At 41.4% G+C, this 15,815-nt stretch overlaps 1 protein-coding gene across 6 annotated transcripts in view; it reads right to left on the bottom strand.

Annotated features, from left to right (window-relative positions):
* The window catches only part of LOC122560817 (acyl-coenzyme A synthetase ACSM3, mitochondrial), a 92,418-nt gene that overhangs the window by 49,697 nt on the left and 26,906 nt on the right, over nucleotides 1-15,815 (bottom strand). For all 6 annotated transcript variants that reach the window (XM_087997694.1, XM_087997697.1, XM_043711934.2 and 3 more), the window contains exons 3-5: nucleotides 15,553-15,763; nucleotides 8,029-8,236; nucleotides 366-509 (exon numbers count right to left, since the gene is read on the bottom strand). In XM_087997694.1, the coding sequence (XP_087853820.1) occupies nucleotides 366-509; nucleotides 8,029-8,236; nucleotides 15,553-15,763 (563 nt within the window). The remainder of the gene's footprint in view (nucleotides 1-365; nucleotides 510-8,028; nucleotides 8,237-15,552; nucleotides 15,764-15,815) is intronic.

Raw genomic sequence — 15,815 nt, 5'->3', positions numbered from 1 at the left:
AAATGTTGGAATCATGGAAAAATGTCTCAAATCTTGCAAACATGGGATCTTTTCTATTAGTAGTACATATTATAATGTTAATATCCAGCGATTCTAAGGCTCTCTGCCTTGTAGATTGTGAAAGAATGTCACTTACAGAGCACTGTAAGCAGGTTGCCTTTTTGTGCATTTGCTGTGGTACAGAAAACAACAAATTTATAATAAACATATGAAGTAAAGTCATTAATTGCCACAACAAAAAAAAAATTATTTTAGGACTAAGTTTAAAAAAGAACAATACAATGCCTTTGTTATTAACAGAATGGTGCTCAAGTTCCAAAACAATACCAAATTATTGTATAACTTATACATGTTAGTTCTCTGACCTTCCATTTACTGTAAGGCCCATTCCATAACTGCAGTGGGTATGAAGGGCCATTTTTGGAGCTCCTGTAGTTCCACTGGTAAAGAAAATGGCCATCGGGTCCAAACTCTTGGTATTTGCACATTTGTGGTATTCTTTTGCATTTCTTAGGAGGTAGAATGAAAGATCCTTAGGTTAATTTTAACAATAATTCTGAAATTCTTAGAAAACAAGATTTTTTTTTGTTTAAATTAGAATACTCCCATACAATTACACTTACAGGGTGATTCAAACAAAACGTGGTTTAAAGATTGGATGCTGTCTTGCCCAAATACTATGAATAACAATTGTCTTGCTAGCTAATACATACTCGTTCCCATTGTGCTGGAAACTTCTTGATTCTAAAATTGAGGAAGTTATAATACACAAGATGAAAGAAAGGAATCAAAATTTTGAGAGAGAGAGAGTGACCTACGAGTGCTTTTATACAGGAGATACAGTGGAGAATCAAGCCATGTGCTCGGCCACTCTATTTTGGTTTATGCCTCACTTGAACTTTCTCCCACCTTTCAAATCAAAAGCAATATAATTTCCTATTCCATTTTTCTTGGTGCGCAAATGCAAGGAGCAAATAAAAACTTTTTTTTAAACAAAGCAAGTAGTTAGGTTACAGAATACATTAGGAGAAAGTGAGGACTGCAGATGCTGGAGATCAGAGACGAAAAGTGTGGTGCTGGAAAAGCACAGCAGGTCACGCAGCATCCGAGGAGCAGGAGAGTTGATGTTTTGAGTATAAGCTCTTCATCAGGAAGATTATGGAATACATTAATACATTTCTTGGAAATATAGTGAAAGGAAATGCAATTGAGACGTTCAAGAATCTGATCACTTAAACAGAAACAATGCGCAGGATTACAGGTAAAAGACAGGAGACAGGCACCAAATTTAAAAACTAATTCAGAAGGTGCAGACATAATAGTTTAAATAGCTTTCTTCTGCACCAAAACAATTCTGTAATTTTGTATTTGCTTGTCAAACTTCAATTTAAGTGCATCAATAATATTCACATCAACCTGTAGTATCAATTTCCATATTCTCACTAGCTTTTCAATAAATAAGTAATTTCTGGATTCTGTATTGGAATTTTTACTTGCTGCCTGAAACTGATAATCAAAAAGTGTGGTGCTGGTAAAGCACAGCCAGTCAGGCAGCATCCAAGGAGAAGGAGCGTCGACATCTTGAGCAAAACTCTTCGTCAGCAATGTGGGGGTGGGTGCAAGGGGCTGAGAGATAAATGGGCGGGGGTTGAGGCTGGGGGTGAAGATAGCTAGGAATGCTATAGGCAGATGAAGGTGATGGTGATAGGTCAGAGCAAAGGCTGGAGCAAATAGGTGGAAAAGATGCTGTACAGGTAGGACAGTTCAAGAAGGTGGTGCTGAATTGGAGGGTTGGATCTGGGATGAGGTGGGGGGACGGGAGATCAGGGTACTGGTGAAATTGACATTGATCCCATGTGGTTGGAGGGTCCCAAGGCTGAAGATGAGGTGTTCTTCCTCCAGGCATCGGGTGGCTAGAATTTGGCAGTGGAGGCCGCCCAGCTACAAGACAGTGGGCATGATTGGTGCTTGTGTCCCGGCGAATGTTCTCTTGAATCGTTCCACATGTTGGCACCCTGTCTCCCCAGTGTACAGGAGACCACATCAAGTGCAACGGACAAAGGGATGAGGTGTTTGGAGGTGCAAGAAAATCTCAGCCAGATGTGGAAGGATCCTTTGGGGCTTGGATGAAGGTGAGGGGGAGGTGTGGGCGCACATTTTACACTTTGCAGTGGCGAGGCAAGGTGCCAGGAGTGGAGGGTGGTTGGTTAACCTAATTAGGAAGTCGCGGAGTGAATGGTCTCTACGGAATGCTGAGAGGGGTGGGGAGGGAAATATATTTCTGGTGGTGGGGTTTGACTGTAGGTGGCGGAAATGGTGGAGGATGATGCGTTGTAACCGGAGGTCAGTGGGTTAGAAGGTGAGGACTGGGGGTTCTGTCCTTGTTGTAATTGGAGCAGTGGGGTTCAAGGGCCGAGGTGCAGGAAGTGGAGGCGATGCACTGGAGGGAATTCCTGACCATATGGGAGGGGAACTTGCAATCCTTGAAGTAGGAGGCCATCTGGGACATTCTGGAGTGGAATTGGTCCTCCTAGGAGCAGATGCGGCAGAGGAATTGGGAGTAAGGGATAGCATTTTTAGAGGAGGAGGTGTAGTCCAGGTAGCTGTGGGAGTCAGTGGGTTTGAATTAGTGAGTTGAGTTGGTTGCCATAAATGGAGATGGAGAGGTCCAGGAAGGAGAGGGAGGTGTCTAAGATGGTGTAGGTGAACTTGACGTCAGGGTGGAAAGGTGTTCATGAAGTTGATGAACTGTTCAACCTCCCCATGGGAGCACGAGGTTGCTCCGATCCAGTCATCGATATGTGGAGGAAAAGGTGGGAAATAGTGCCGGTGTAGCTGCAGAAGATAGACTGTTCCATGTACCCAAAGAGGCAGGCATAGCCAGGCCCATGGCTCCCCCTTTGGTAGTGGGAGGATTCAAAAGGAGAAATTGTTGAGGGTGATGAAAAGTTCAGCCAATCGAATGAGTGTGTCGGTGGAAGGGGACTGGTTGGGTCGGCGGAAGAGGAAGAAACAGAGGGGTTGGAGGCCTTTGCCATGGTGGATGGATGTGTACAGGGACTGGATGCACATGGTGAAGATGAGGCATTGGGGGCCAGGGAACCAAAAGTCATGGCGGAGGTGGAGGACTTGGGTGGTCCTGAATATATGTGGGGAGATCTTGGACCAAGGGGGATAGGATAGTGTCAAGGTATAAGGAGATAAGTTTGGTTGGCAGGATCAGGCAGAGATGATAGGTCGACTGGGGCAGCACAGGGTTCCCGGACTCTGAGGTTGGAGGGTGTAGATGGGAGATCCCCTGTGGTGATGATGAGGTTGTGGATGGTCTGTGAGATGATAGTTTGCTGATGGGAGGTGAGGTCGTGGTCGAGGGGGCAGTAGGAGGTGTCAGTAGGTTGGCACCTGGTTTCAGCAGCGTACAGGTCAGTGTGCCAAACTACTACTGCATCCACTTGTCTGCTGGTTTGATAGTGAGGTTAGAATTGGAGCTGAGGGAATGGAGGGCTGTGCGTTGTGAGGGTGAGAGATTGGAGTGGTTAATGAGACAGTTAATGTCACTGCACGAGTTGGAGACAAAGAGATAGAGGGCGGGTAACAGACCAGCACTTGGTGTCCACTGGATGGAGTATGTTGGAGGTGGGTGAAGGAGTCCTCGGAGAGTGGGTAGAAGTCCTGATGGAAAAAGTAAGCACGGAGGCAAAGGAAGAAAAATCCAATGTCACAACGTGTTTTGAATTTGTTGATGTGGGAGCGTATAGTGGGATGAAGGTGAGGCCTTTATTGAGGTCCCCGCCAACACATTCCTGCTGAAGAGCTTATGCTCGAAATGTCAACTCTCCTGTTCCTCGGATGCTGCCTGACCGGCTGTGCTTTTCCATACTTTTTGACACTGATCTCCAGCATCTGCAGTTCTCACTTTCTCTCGCCTTATATTGATAGTGCCAGTTAGTTTCTGTTGTGGAAAGGAACATACATTTCTTGTATTCACTCTTTTGAGATCGTCCAGCATTTTAAAAGGGGTTCTATTTGGTTAATAGAAAGCCTTCATTTTCATCCTTTTCTGATATGGATATAATGCATTTGTGGATATCATCCTTGTAAACCCTTCTAAATCTTTTTCACAATGTGGCAACCTAACCTGCATGCAGCACTCTACATACAGTCGAGCCAAGGTTCAACTATTCTATGTTTCCAGAAATAAAATCTTCTTTCTCGTCTGGTGGCCAATTTTTAGTAATTGATGTACTCAAACTCCAAAATCTCCTTATTTCTCTACCAACATTCCCTTAACATCTGATCAAAATGTAATATTTTGCATTTCTATTCAACAGAAATTACCAATTTGTTCATTTTGAAAGTTTATTAATACGCTTGTATAATTTCTTTTATCGACTAATCCATACTCTCTAGTTGGTGCTATTTGAAAATGTCAAACTGTGTTTTGATTTCAAAGTCCAAACATTAATACAAATTGCGAGCATGGTCACAGCACTGATCATTATGGAACATCATTTTGTCACCTTCTGTTACTCTGAATAAATAATCTTTACTCCAACTCTCTGCTTCAAATCTTGGATTCACCCAGAAATTCATTTTGTGACTTATTCTAGATGGATTCTCTGACCTTATCAGTCTGGAATGGGATACCTTTTATAGAAGGACTCCACATTCTCTGACCTATTAATTAGACTACAATAGGACACCTAATTGAAAGGCTTTTGAAAAACCAGATAAATGACATCTCCTGCGTTATCACCTACCTCCTCAAAAATGGAATAAAACTGGTCAAGCAAGATTTTCCTTTTTAAGATTCAAGATGAGTACTTATTACCTTTTTTCCCCATTTTTAATGTGCCCTATTCTCTCCTCAGTTTGGATTCCATTATTTTTTCAAACATTGATGTTAATTTTACTGGGCATTGTAGGCTATCGACCAAGTGCAAGTAAATGGGATTAATGTATTTGGTATTTGTAGATTAGCACAGATATTGTAGGCTAAAGGGCCAGTTTCCATTCTGTATGAATCTCTCTCTAACTTGGTACTAAAAGAAAGACAATTAATTGTAATACTCAAATAAGGCAACATGCCCTAGATTTTGGTAGCCATTTGGAGAGAATGTTAAGTGCTTATCCAGCATTCCTTCTGCAGCACGAATGCTTCCACCTCCTCTGACTCCTCTAAACCATCTTGCCTCAAACTGCCACCCTTAGACTCCCTCTTCATTATTTGATGTTGAACATCAGTGAAATAGTCCTCCTGGAATCCAATTGCCCTAGCAATTTTGACCCAGGATCTCTCCACACAATCTGACACCCTCTTCCTTGCAATCTCTGGCTCCTTCATCCTGTAAACCTTCCCACTTGAGGGCCTGGACTGAAAATGGATTAAACAAAATTGAATGAAGTCCTGAACCCCTGACACTTGCCCATGTTTGCAGATTGCTAAAGATTTCCCTGCTTCCTTATCATCTCCTTGTAAAGAAGAGTCTGAGTCTAATCATAAATGCTGTTCTGTAAATTTACCTCAATGGCATGTTATTCATTTTTACTTCCTCTCATAATAAATAGTGTTTATGCAGCTCACTTATAAAGATAGTGAAACATGCATGAAAGGCACAAAGTATCCATAACAGCTCACAAACAAGAATATTCAAGGCATTTGATCTCACTGGAAATAGATTGTGCAAGTCAACTCCCATTGTAGCAAAATACTTACACAAATATTAATGCCAGAATCTGAGAACACATATTGCAGATTTAAATTTTTAGACAACCTCATTGCAAGAATTTTCTTCATAGTGCAATGTCTAATATTTAATTTAATATAAAAGAAAATGTTAGTGAATGACTGGAGATTGAAAGACTGTAAAATGATACACGTGATAGCATAACTAGGATGCAAGGGCATTTTTTTCCTAAAAAAATGCATAGAAACATTGAACAGTATCAGATATAGGGTAGAAGAAGTCTGCTGCATCTAAAAATGAATGAAATGTACAAGTATAATCTGATGATACAATGTACAGACTCCCAGAGGTTAGTTGAGCTTTTCTGAAAATGACACAAATATGGAACAAAATGCAGGGACAGTAAAATAGCTGCTTTAAAATAAAAGGAAACATTTGCATGTTGGATATCATTTACAAGTTTGAGATTTCTAAAGTCAGATGCTTGTAATTCTGGGACCACTCATACCACCTGGCATACTACTGCACCATCCAATTGATATGGTGAGTATCATGGACTTGGTAATCTTTCCTCCTTTATATTATGTGTACTCACTACTTAACCATCCCCCATTTAAATTGGATATTAAATTTTCTTTTGTACCAATCATATGCAAAAAGCATTAGTTATTAGTGTAAAATGTCAATATTAAGTTACTTGTTATAACATCTTTAAAGTGTTTCATTTAATTTCAGGCCGAAACAGCTGTGCTTATCATATGTAATATGCACAATTGAAGTACATGAAAAACTGATACTTTTTTCTTTAGAATTTACATTTGTGTTGGCTTTAAGTAGCTCATTCACACCTTTTTCAGCTTCTGCCAAAGGACAAATAAGACAGTGAACTATCTTGGGTAGAAATTCTTCCAGCTCATTTATAGTTTACTAGAATAGTTTACTAGAATGAATAGATTTTTGTGTTCATAATCTGCTACCTTCAGGGATTTCTACTTATACTTTAACAAAATGAATTCAGTGGGATGGGTTCCACATGCGAGCAGCAGCGGAGGTAAGACGAACCCGGAAGACTGAAGCTAAGGCAAGGCAGTTTTTTAAAAAATTACATAGATCCCTTAAAATGGCCACCCAAGTGACAGGGTTATTAAGAAAGCATATGGTGTTTTGGCTTTCATTAACAGGGGGATTGAGTTTAAGAGTCGTGAGATCTTGTTGTAGCTCTATAAAACTTTGGTTAGACCGCACTTGGAATACTGCGTCCACTTCTGGTCGCCCTATTATAAGAAAGATGTGGATGCTTTGGAGAGGGTTCAGAGGAGGTTTACCAGGATGCTGCCTGGACTGGAGGGCTTATCTTATGAGGAGAGGTTGACTGAGCTTGGAGAAAAGGAGGAGGAGAGGGGACCTAATTGAGGTATACAAGATAATGAGAGGCATAGGTAGAGTCGATAGCCAGAGACTATTTCCCAGGGCAGAAATGACCAACACGAGGGGTCATAGTTTTAAGCTGGTTGGAGGAAAGTATAGAGGGGATGTCAGAGGCGGGTTCTTTACACAGAGTTGTGAGAGCATGGAATACGTTGCCAGCAGCAGTTGTGGAGGCAGGGTCATTGGGAACATTTAAGAGACTCCTGGACATGCATATGGCCACAGAAATTTGAGGGTGCATACATGAGGATCAGTGGTCAGCACAACATCATGGGCTGAAGGGCCTGTTCTGTGCTGTACTGTTCTATGTTCTATGTATCACATATTCAATTATATAGGTGGATCCTAGGAATGTTGCAAGTAGATACCAAGAAGAAGTGAGGTGTTTTTGGGAGATAAGATAGCACAGTGTTGGTGGTTGGAGGCCACTGCTACCATCAACACAATTAGAATAAGCTGAAAGTGCCCAACAGTGATGAAAACATATTAATTAAAACAGCAGTGTTCTTGAACTCTCTTTAGTTCCAAAACAGCTTGCATCAATACAGTGTTTTTCAAAGGGTGACTGAAAAAACCTGGTATCCTAGAGTTCCACCCTTCAGCATTTCACTTGAATTTCATACAGCAAAATTATTGCAACATTTATCAAAAAAATACACAATAAAATGTTCAAATAAAAATAACATTTATTTAATTAACTGATCAAACAATTATGGTGTTCAAAGCTCCTTGAAGTGATTAGAATTTCACAGTGTATCACTATTCCAATTCAACCCAGTTAACTGACTAAATATTAAACCTTAATTGAAAATGTTGTCACTATCTATACATATGTTTGAAGCATGTTTACTTTGAGGTCATGAAGCACAAATCAATTTTAAAATGACTCCATGTGAATACAGTTATTACTAACCGGAAAAGATCTTGGAAGTTCATCCATCCCGCTCTTTGTGCATGCGATATCGTCACCTTTACTTTGAGAGATGAGCACTTGGATGCCACCAAATCTACAGCATCCACCAGGCTGTCATCTGTAATGATGCATTTTGCTTTGGAGGCTTGAAGACGGTGTAAAATATCGTTGTCTGTTAACTGAGTTGTGCCAGGGATCAGTACAGTACCTAAACAGAGCACAAACAAAAAGATTAATACCTAAATATTTGCAAAAAAAGTTTTAGAATTAATTGGAACTAATTTATTAATTCAGATTTGAATTGTTTCAAAGCAACAAACCTGAACTGTATTATCTATAATGCAAAATAAAATGTTGGAAACCTATCACATAAACTGAAGATGCTGGAAATACTCAGCAGACGAAGTAGCATTTGTTCGTGGAAGGATTAAGAGTTCAGTTTTGTGCCCTTCCAACAGAACTGGAAAACATTACAGATATAACAGGTTCAAGTACACTGACATGCAGTGAAGGAGGAAAGAGGAAAGAAGAAATTTCTGTATTAAAAGTAGAATGCAAGGATGGTTTAACGAATCACCACCTCAAGTATGAAAAACAAAAAGGAGATAGATTATCAATATCTGAATTCAGTATCCAAAAGGTTGTAAAGTGCTAAATCAAAAAAAAAATTTCTTGAGTTCCCAATAAACTTTCTTGGAATGGTGCAAGAGCAAACGACAAAGAGATTGGAGTGGAGGCAGTACAGAGAATTAAAACAATGTTATGGTCCAGACCAAACCCCCTGCAAACATATCAAGAAGATAGTCTAGATCGCAACTTTTATCTGATTTAAAGGCAAGTGTAAGGTGCTGTGTTCTAGATGTAATTCAGTTGGTTACACTCCTTGGTTTTAAGCAGAACAGACTTTGTTCTTCCCCTGCAGTTAAAATACAAACTTTAACTCTATTGAAAACTTAACAGAATAAATAGATTATTTAAATACTTAACAGCTACTGTTCCAATATAGAAGCATCCCATAAACATACTCAAAGACAAATTCAGTAAAATAGATCGTCTGGCATGCAGTGTTTCTCCAGTCCAGGAGAAAAGAACATCAAAAGAAAATTCTGGCAGACAGGGAGAACTTGAAAATTTTGCAGTAGTTGGGAGAGACATATGGCAGCTTCAAAACCCCAACAATTACTGAAAACTAAACTAAAACCCTGGTTCTGTGGGAGCCTGACTCCACCCATTCATGCTACTCCTATTGTTTGAACTTTTAAAAAAATCCATGGCCTATCAAGCTGCTTACTTTATGGGCCAGAACAGCTCAGTGAGCACCACTGTCCCAATGTCTCTTCATATTAAAAAAAGAATAAAATACACCTATTAAAGCCATTGTTTTACCACAACAACAAATGACCAGAGCTTGGGATTACATTTGCAAATTGAACAAAATGTTCAGAAAATATTTATCAATCTCCACATAGCCTTCTGGTATACAGAATACTATATTTTGAGAAACAAATTAAAGATGCTAAATTCAAAGTAGTATAATTAAATCACACTTTCACCTATGAATGTTCAGGGCCCAGCATATTGAGAAGTGGGAGATAAAGAGACAAGTATTTCATCTCCTGCACTTTGTAAGGGTGCCAAAAAGAACATGGTAGTCCAAGATATTGCAAAGAAAAAATGGGGAGTAGAGAGAAAGATGCGTTTCATGATGACAGCGCACTGGAAGGAACAGCAACTTCACCAACCCTGGTCAATGCAACCAAGCTTAATCTTCCTTCTCTTCTAGTGTTCCTTTTTGATACTGAGAATACCAAATGCAGACTGAGTGATTGCTGAACATCTACTTTTAGCTTGCAAGCATAAGCATTAATACTATACTTTGGAGCTTGGTGTTTAAGTGCTGAGCTGTTGGAAAACTAAGTCTTGAATGTGCTCTTTGACATGGTTACATTGGTGCTTTGCCAATGCCAACATGTATGGATGGAGGATGCAGGCATTCAGGTACCATGAAATGTTAGGGAATGCTGGGTAAAAAGGATACGCAGAGAAGACACTGATGAGTTGCAGCTGTCAGGCACCTGCTCAAAGTTTTATGTCAGAAATTGTTGCTGTCTTGTTTCTCTCCGATGTCTGGGAAAATAACAAACCCCAGATAAATGAGGTGAGATTCTGTAATAATGACATGTTAGTGCATGCAAATAGGCCCCTTGCTGCTCACTAGTGAGATTCTTGTCTCACTGTTAGAACCTTGGGAAAGTTGAATCTTATTCTAAGTCAAGAATCTCATTTTCCCATTCTTGTCAAATTTTATAGACTGACTTGCCAGTGCCCACATCGTTCAAGAGCTGGCTGGAAAGACTCTCCCACTGTCTCACTTCTATTCTGACCACATTGTTCCAGCCTCTACACTATTTCACTGAAATCTTAAGAATCACATTTTTCACTGTAGCTGGAAGGGTGTAATCTAAAATTTATAAGAGCATAGAAAACTCAGGGTGGAGTTCAACAATTTCTGATCATAACCATTGCTCCCATGTTTCAGACAGGTAACTGTAATAGTTTTTCCGCACAATAAATGTCACCTGCCTTCCACCAAAACTTAGACCTTCACTTTTGTTCTTCTCTGCTCTTTCCTATCCTGCCTGTATTTGTTTAAAAATTGTTATGATTAGATTCCCTACAATGTGGAAACAGGCCCTTCGGCCTAACCAGTCCACATTGACCCCCCAAAGAGCAACCCACCCAGACCCAGTTTCCTCTGACTAATTTAGCTTGGCCAATTCACCCGATCTGCACATCTTTTGGATTGTGGGAGGAATCCGGAGCACCAGGAACCCATGCAGAAACGGGGAGAATGTCTGTGGAGTTTGCACAGTCACCCAAGCCTGGAATCGAACCTGGGATCCTGGTGCTGTGAGGCAGCAGTGCGAACCACTAAGCCACTGTGCCACCCCATTTTTATGACTGATTTGGAAGTACAAGCTTTCGGAGGGCTGCTTCTTTGCTGTAACTGTAATGTCTTCCAGTTCTGAAGAAGGTCATAGACTTTAAAAGTTAAATGTGTTCTTTTCCACAGACGCTGCTTACCTTGCAGAACATTTCAGTATTTTCTGTTTATGTCTTATTATTCAGTACAGGGTTATGGACAATACAGTGGCTTAGCGGTTAGCACGGCTGCCTCACAGCATTGGTTTGATTCCACCCTTGGGTAACTGTGTGTGGAGTTTTGGTGTGGAGGAGGTCCAACTTTCCCAAGGACTGGGGTGGACAAAGTTTAAAAAAAAAAAAATCACACGATACCAGGTTATACTCCAACAGTCTTATTTGGAAGCACTACAGTTTGGAGCGCTGCTCCTTCATCAGGTAGCCGTGTGGATTTTGTACATGCTCCCCGTGTCTGCATGGAATTTCTCCAGTGCTCTGATTTCCTCCCACAAGTGGATTGGCCATGCTAAATTGCTCATAGTGTCCAGGAATATGCAGGGGAGGTCGATTAGCCATGGGAAATGCAAGCTACAGAAATAAAGAGGGTGGGTCTGGATGGGACACTCTTTGGAAGATTGGTGTGGATTCAATGGGCTGAATGGCCTGCTTCCACACCGTAGGCATTTCATTCTATGGGTCTGTGGTATACTTATGACCGTTTCTGCAGCTCACAAAAATCAATAGCCTGAGGTATGAAGGGTTGAACTCTGGAAGAATATGTAGAATATTATTGCTTGGCTTGGCTGCTTCATAAGCACACCTTCCATGGTCTCAAGTCCTAGAAAAGGACTTAAAATCAAAACATCTGACTCAGAGATAGGGACATACCATTGCATCCAAGCTATCCAATTTGTTACTACTCAGTCTTTTTACTGTATATTCCTCAAGAGAATCTCTTATCCTAGAGTGGACTACAAATTAAGAGGTCCAAAACTGAAGGTTCAATTGGATCACTAAAACACCAAAAATCTACCAACAGAACCTGGTTAATTTTCTTACAAATGTAATGACTTAACGAATGTAGGTTTTGCTTGTTAAGCTAGAAGGTTCATAGTACTGGCATAAAATTCACTAAAGAGGAGGAAACAACACCAAACTGCCATTCCTAGATACCACAGTAGAGCGAACAGCCAATGGAAGACTTCAAACCAGTGTCTACAGGAAAACAACACATATGGACCAAATATTTAACTACAGAAGGAATCATCCTAATATCCACAAATGAAGCAGCATCAGAACATTATTTCAACAAGCCAACACACACTGCAGCACCGAGGAAAATCACCTTTACAGTTATTCAAAAAGAATGGGTACCCAATGAACACAGTCCACTGATTTCTCAGCAAAAAATCCAAACAAGCAGACAAAACATGTCCAGAAACCCAAGCCACTCTCCCCTACATCAAAGACATCTCGGATATGACTGCCAGACTACTCAGACCCCTTGGCATCATGGAAGCCCACAAACCTACCAACAAACTAAACAGTAGCTAATGAACTTGAAAGACCCTATACAGACAATGAGCAAAACTAATGTCATTCCAAAAATACCGTGCAAGGACTGTAACAAACACTACATTGGACAAACAGGCAGAAAACTACCTACCAGGATACACGAACGTCAACTAGCCAAAAAAAGACATGACCCTCTCTCACTGGTATCCGTACATACAGATAAAGAAGCACACCACCTCGACTGGGACCACATATCCATCCTAGGACAAGCCAAACAGAGACACGTATAAAAATTCCTAGATGCATGGCATTCCAACCGAAACTCTACCAAAAAACACATTGACTTGGATCCCATTTACCACCCCTTGGTGAAATCACCATAGTAAATGACACCACACAGGAAATGACATCACCACCCCAAGGAAACTCAATAAATAGAAAGCAGGAAACACCCGCAGTGCTTCGTCTGGAGGCTCACTGAAGATGTTACCTAGTATGGTGATGAAACATCTGAAAATGAATCTTCCAGCTCAGCGAGCAAACCTACATCCAGAACACCAACTAGCCATGAAACGACACAACCAGCTATCCTTAGTAGCCACACACGCAGATGACAAGCAACATGAGTTTGACTGGGACAACACTACTATTATTGGACAAGCCAAACAGAGAACAGCCAGGGAATTCCTAGAGGCATGGCACTCATCCACAGATTCAATCAACAAGCACATCGATCTGGACACAATATACCGGCAGCGGACAGCTGGAACTGACAACCGGAAGCGGCAGATACAAACCATTATAAATGCCGGAGGAAACATCACAGAAGCGCTTCACAGGAGGCTCCCAAGCACTGAGGATATCACCTAGACAGGGGACGAAACGTCTGCAACACAAATTCCCAGCTCGGGGAACAGAACCACAACTACATCCAGAACCTCAACCTGAGTTACAAATCTTCTCAAATCTCGCTAATAATTCCTTAATTTATTTTTAACAGATATAGTTTTATTAAAACAAATGCAATGTCACTATCAATGCATGACCTGCAAGTGTAATTAAGTGGGAGGCAAATGAATTACATATAGTTTGGAAAGGCCACAAATCATTGATGCACCCAAACTCAGCATCCATTTTGCCAATAATTGCTGGCTTAAAAAAAAAGGTTACAAATCTGTCAACTAAGAGCAACATGCATGAGTTATTTGGAACCCCTTACAAGGTTCTGATTTTGAGTCTGGTTGCTATGATACAATCTCTTATAGGTCAGCAAAATAAAGAAATGGTTCAAGTTGGTGGCAGAGTACGTTGCTTCAGTCAGAGATCGTCTGCTCTGCCCGATCATCTCCTTCTTTTCTTCTCTTTTTTTTTCCCCTCTTGGTGTTTTCTTTCTCTTCTTCCCTCCTGGCAGATGACTCCCTGCCTCTGACGATAGCTCCTATTATGGCCTGGGATTCTTATGCTCAGCGGGGCAGTCTAGAGCGATTTCCCAGTGTCATGATCCTCAGGGTGAAGCCCAGTGTGGTCTCGAACCGGGGGTGGGTGTGGACTGGAGGTGAACTGCCAGTTATGGGTTGGAGAAGCGCTGTTCTGGACTTTTATTTTTGAAATGCTGGATATTTTATTTCTCAATTTTCTAAGACCTTGTGACTAAAGAAACTGTACCTAAGATGGCGCTGCAGGTGGTTATGTATAGGATTTAGTAAAGGGAGGTCATGCCTGACAAACCTGTTGGAATGTTTTGAAGAGGTAACAAGTAGGTTAGACCAGGGAAACCCAGTGGATGTGGTCTATCTAGACTTTCAAAAGGCCTTTGATAAGGTGCCACACGGGAGGCTGCTGAGCAAGGTGAGGGCCCATGGTGTTCGAGGTGAGCTGCTGGGATAGATTGAGGATTGGCTGTCTAACAGAAGGCAGAGAGTTGGGATAAAAGGTTCTTTTTCAGAATGGCAGCTGGTGATGAGCGGTGTCCCGCAGGGTTCGGTGCTGGGGCCACAGCTGTTCGCATTATATATTAATGATTTGGATGAGGGAACCGGGGGCATTCTAGCGAAGTTTGCCGATGATACGAAGTTAGGTGGACAGGCAGGTAGTACTGAGGAAGTGGGGAGACTACAGAAGGATCTAGACAGGTTGGGAGAGTGGTCCAGGAAATGGCTGATGGAATTTAACGTGAGCAAGTGCGAGGTCTTGCACTTTGGCAAAAAGAATAAAAGCATAGACTACTTTCTAAATGGTGAGAAAATTAATAAAGCCAAAGCACAAAGGGATCTGGGAGTGCCAGTCGAGGATTCTCTAAAGGTAAACATGCAGGTTGAGTCCGTGATTAAGAAAGCGAATGCAATGTTGTCTCTTATCTCAAGAGGGTTGGAATATAAAAGCAGAGATGTACTACTAAGACTTTATAAAGCTCTGGTTAGGCCCCATTTGGAGTACTGTGTCCAGTTTTGGTCCCCACACCTCAGGAAGGACATACTGGCACTGGAACGTGTCCAGCGGAGATTCACATGGATGATCCCTGGAATGACAGGTCTAACATATGAGGAATGGCTGAGGATACTGGGATTGTATTCGCTGGAGTTTAGAAGATTAAGGGGAGACTTAATAGAGACATGGCCTGGAAAAGGTGGATGCTAGGAAATTGTTTCAGTTAGACGAGGAGACTAGGACCCGTGGACACAGCCTTAGAATTAGAGGGGGTCATTTCAGAACAGAAATGCGGAGACATTTCTTCAGCCAGAGAGTGGTGGGCCTGTGGAATTCATTGCCACGGAGTGCAGTGGAAGCCGGGACGCTAAATGTCTTCAAGGCCGAGATTGATAGATTCTTGTTGTCTAGAGGAATTAAGGGCTACGGGGAGAACGCTGGTAAGTGGAGCTGAAATGCGCATCAGCCATGATTGAATGGCGGAGTGGACTCGATGGGCCGAATGGCCTTACTTCCACTCCTATGTCTTATGGTCTTATGGTATACATGTTTCACTGTACTCATTGAGTTTGTGAGACAATAAAGCTAATTCAATTCAAACCAATTCAGATGTCTTTTACTAAACATCCATCTCAAGACATGTTGACCACAATACTTTACCTGTTCTAATGCATGCTATGTTTATAAGCCACCATTCTGGAACTCTGGACAGAATAACAATGACTCGATCCTGTAACTGTAAATCACAGGCATCTGACAGGACATTGGCCACCTTCTTAGAGTAAATGTCAAGATCCTGGAAACTCCATTTCACTTCTTGCCCGTGTTCACTCAACCACCAGAAAGCAGGATTTGAACCTCTATTTCCAGCCTGAAATGTGAAATGTGAAAATATCAGTGGAATTATCAAACATGTAAAAATA

The sequence above is a fragment of the Chiloscyllium plagiosum genome, unplaced genomic scaffold, assembly GCF_037043375.1.
Source record: "Chiloscyllium plagiosum isolate Xiang-an unplaced genomic scaffold, Cpla_swu_hap1 HiC_scaffold_20, whole genome shotgun sequence".
Lineage (NCBI taxonomy): Eukaryota > Metazoa > Chordata > Chondrichthyes > Orectolobiformes > Hemiscylliidae > Chiloscyllium > Chiloscyllium plagiosum.
Note: the sequence above shows the minus strand (reverse complement) of the source record. Positions and strands in the feature narration are given on the sequence as shown.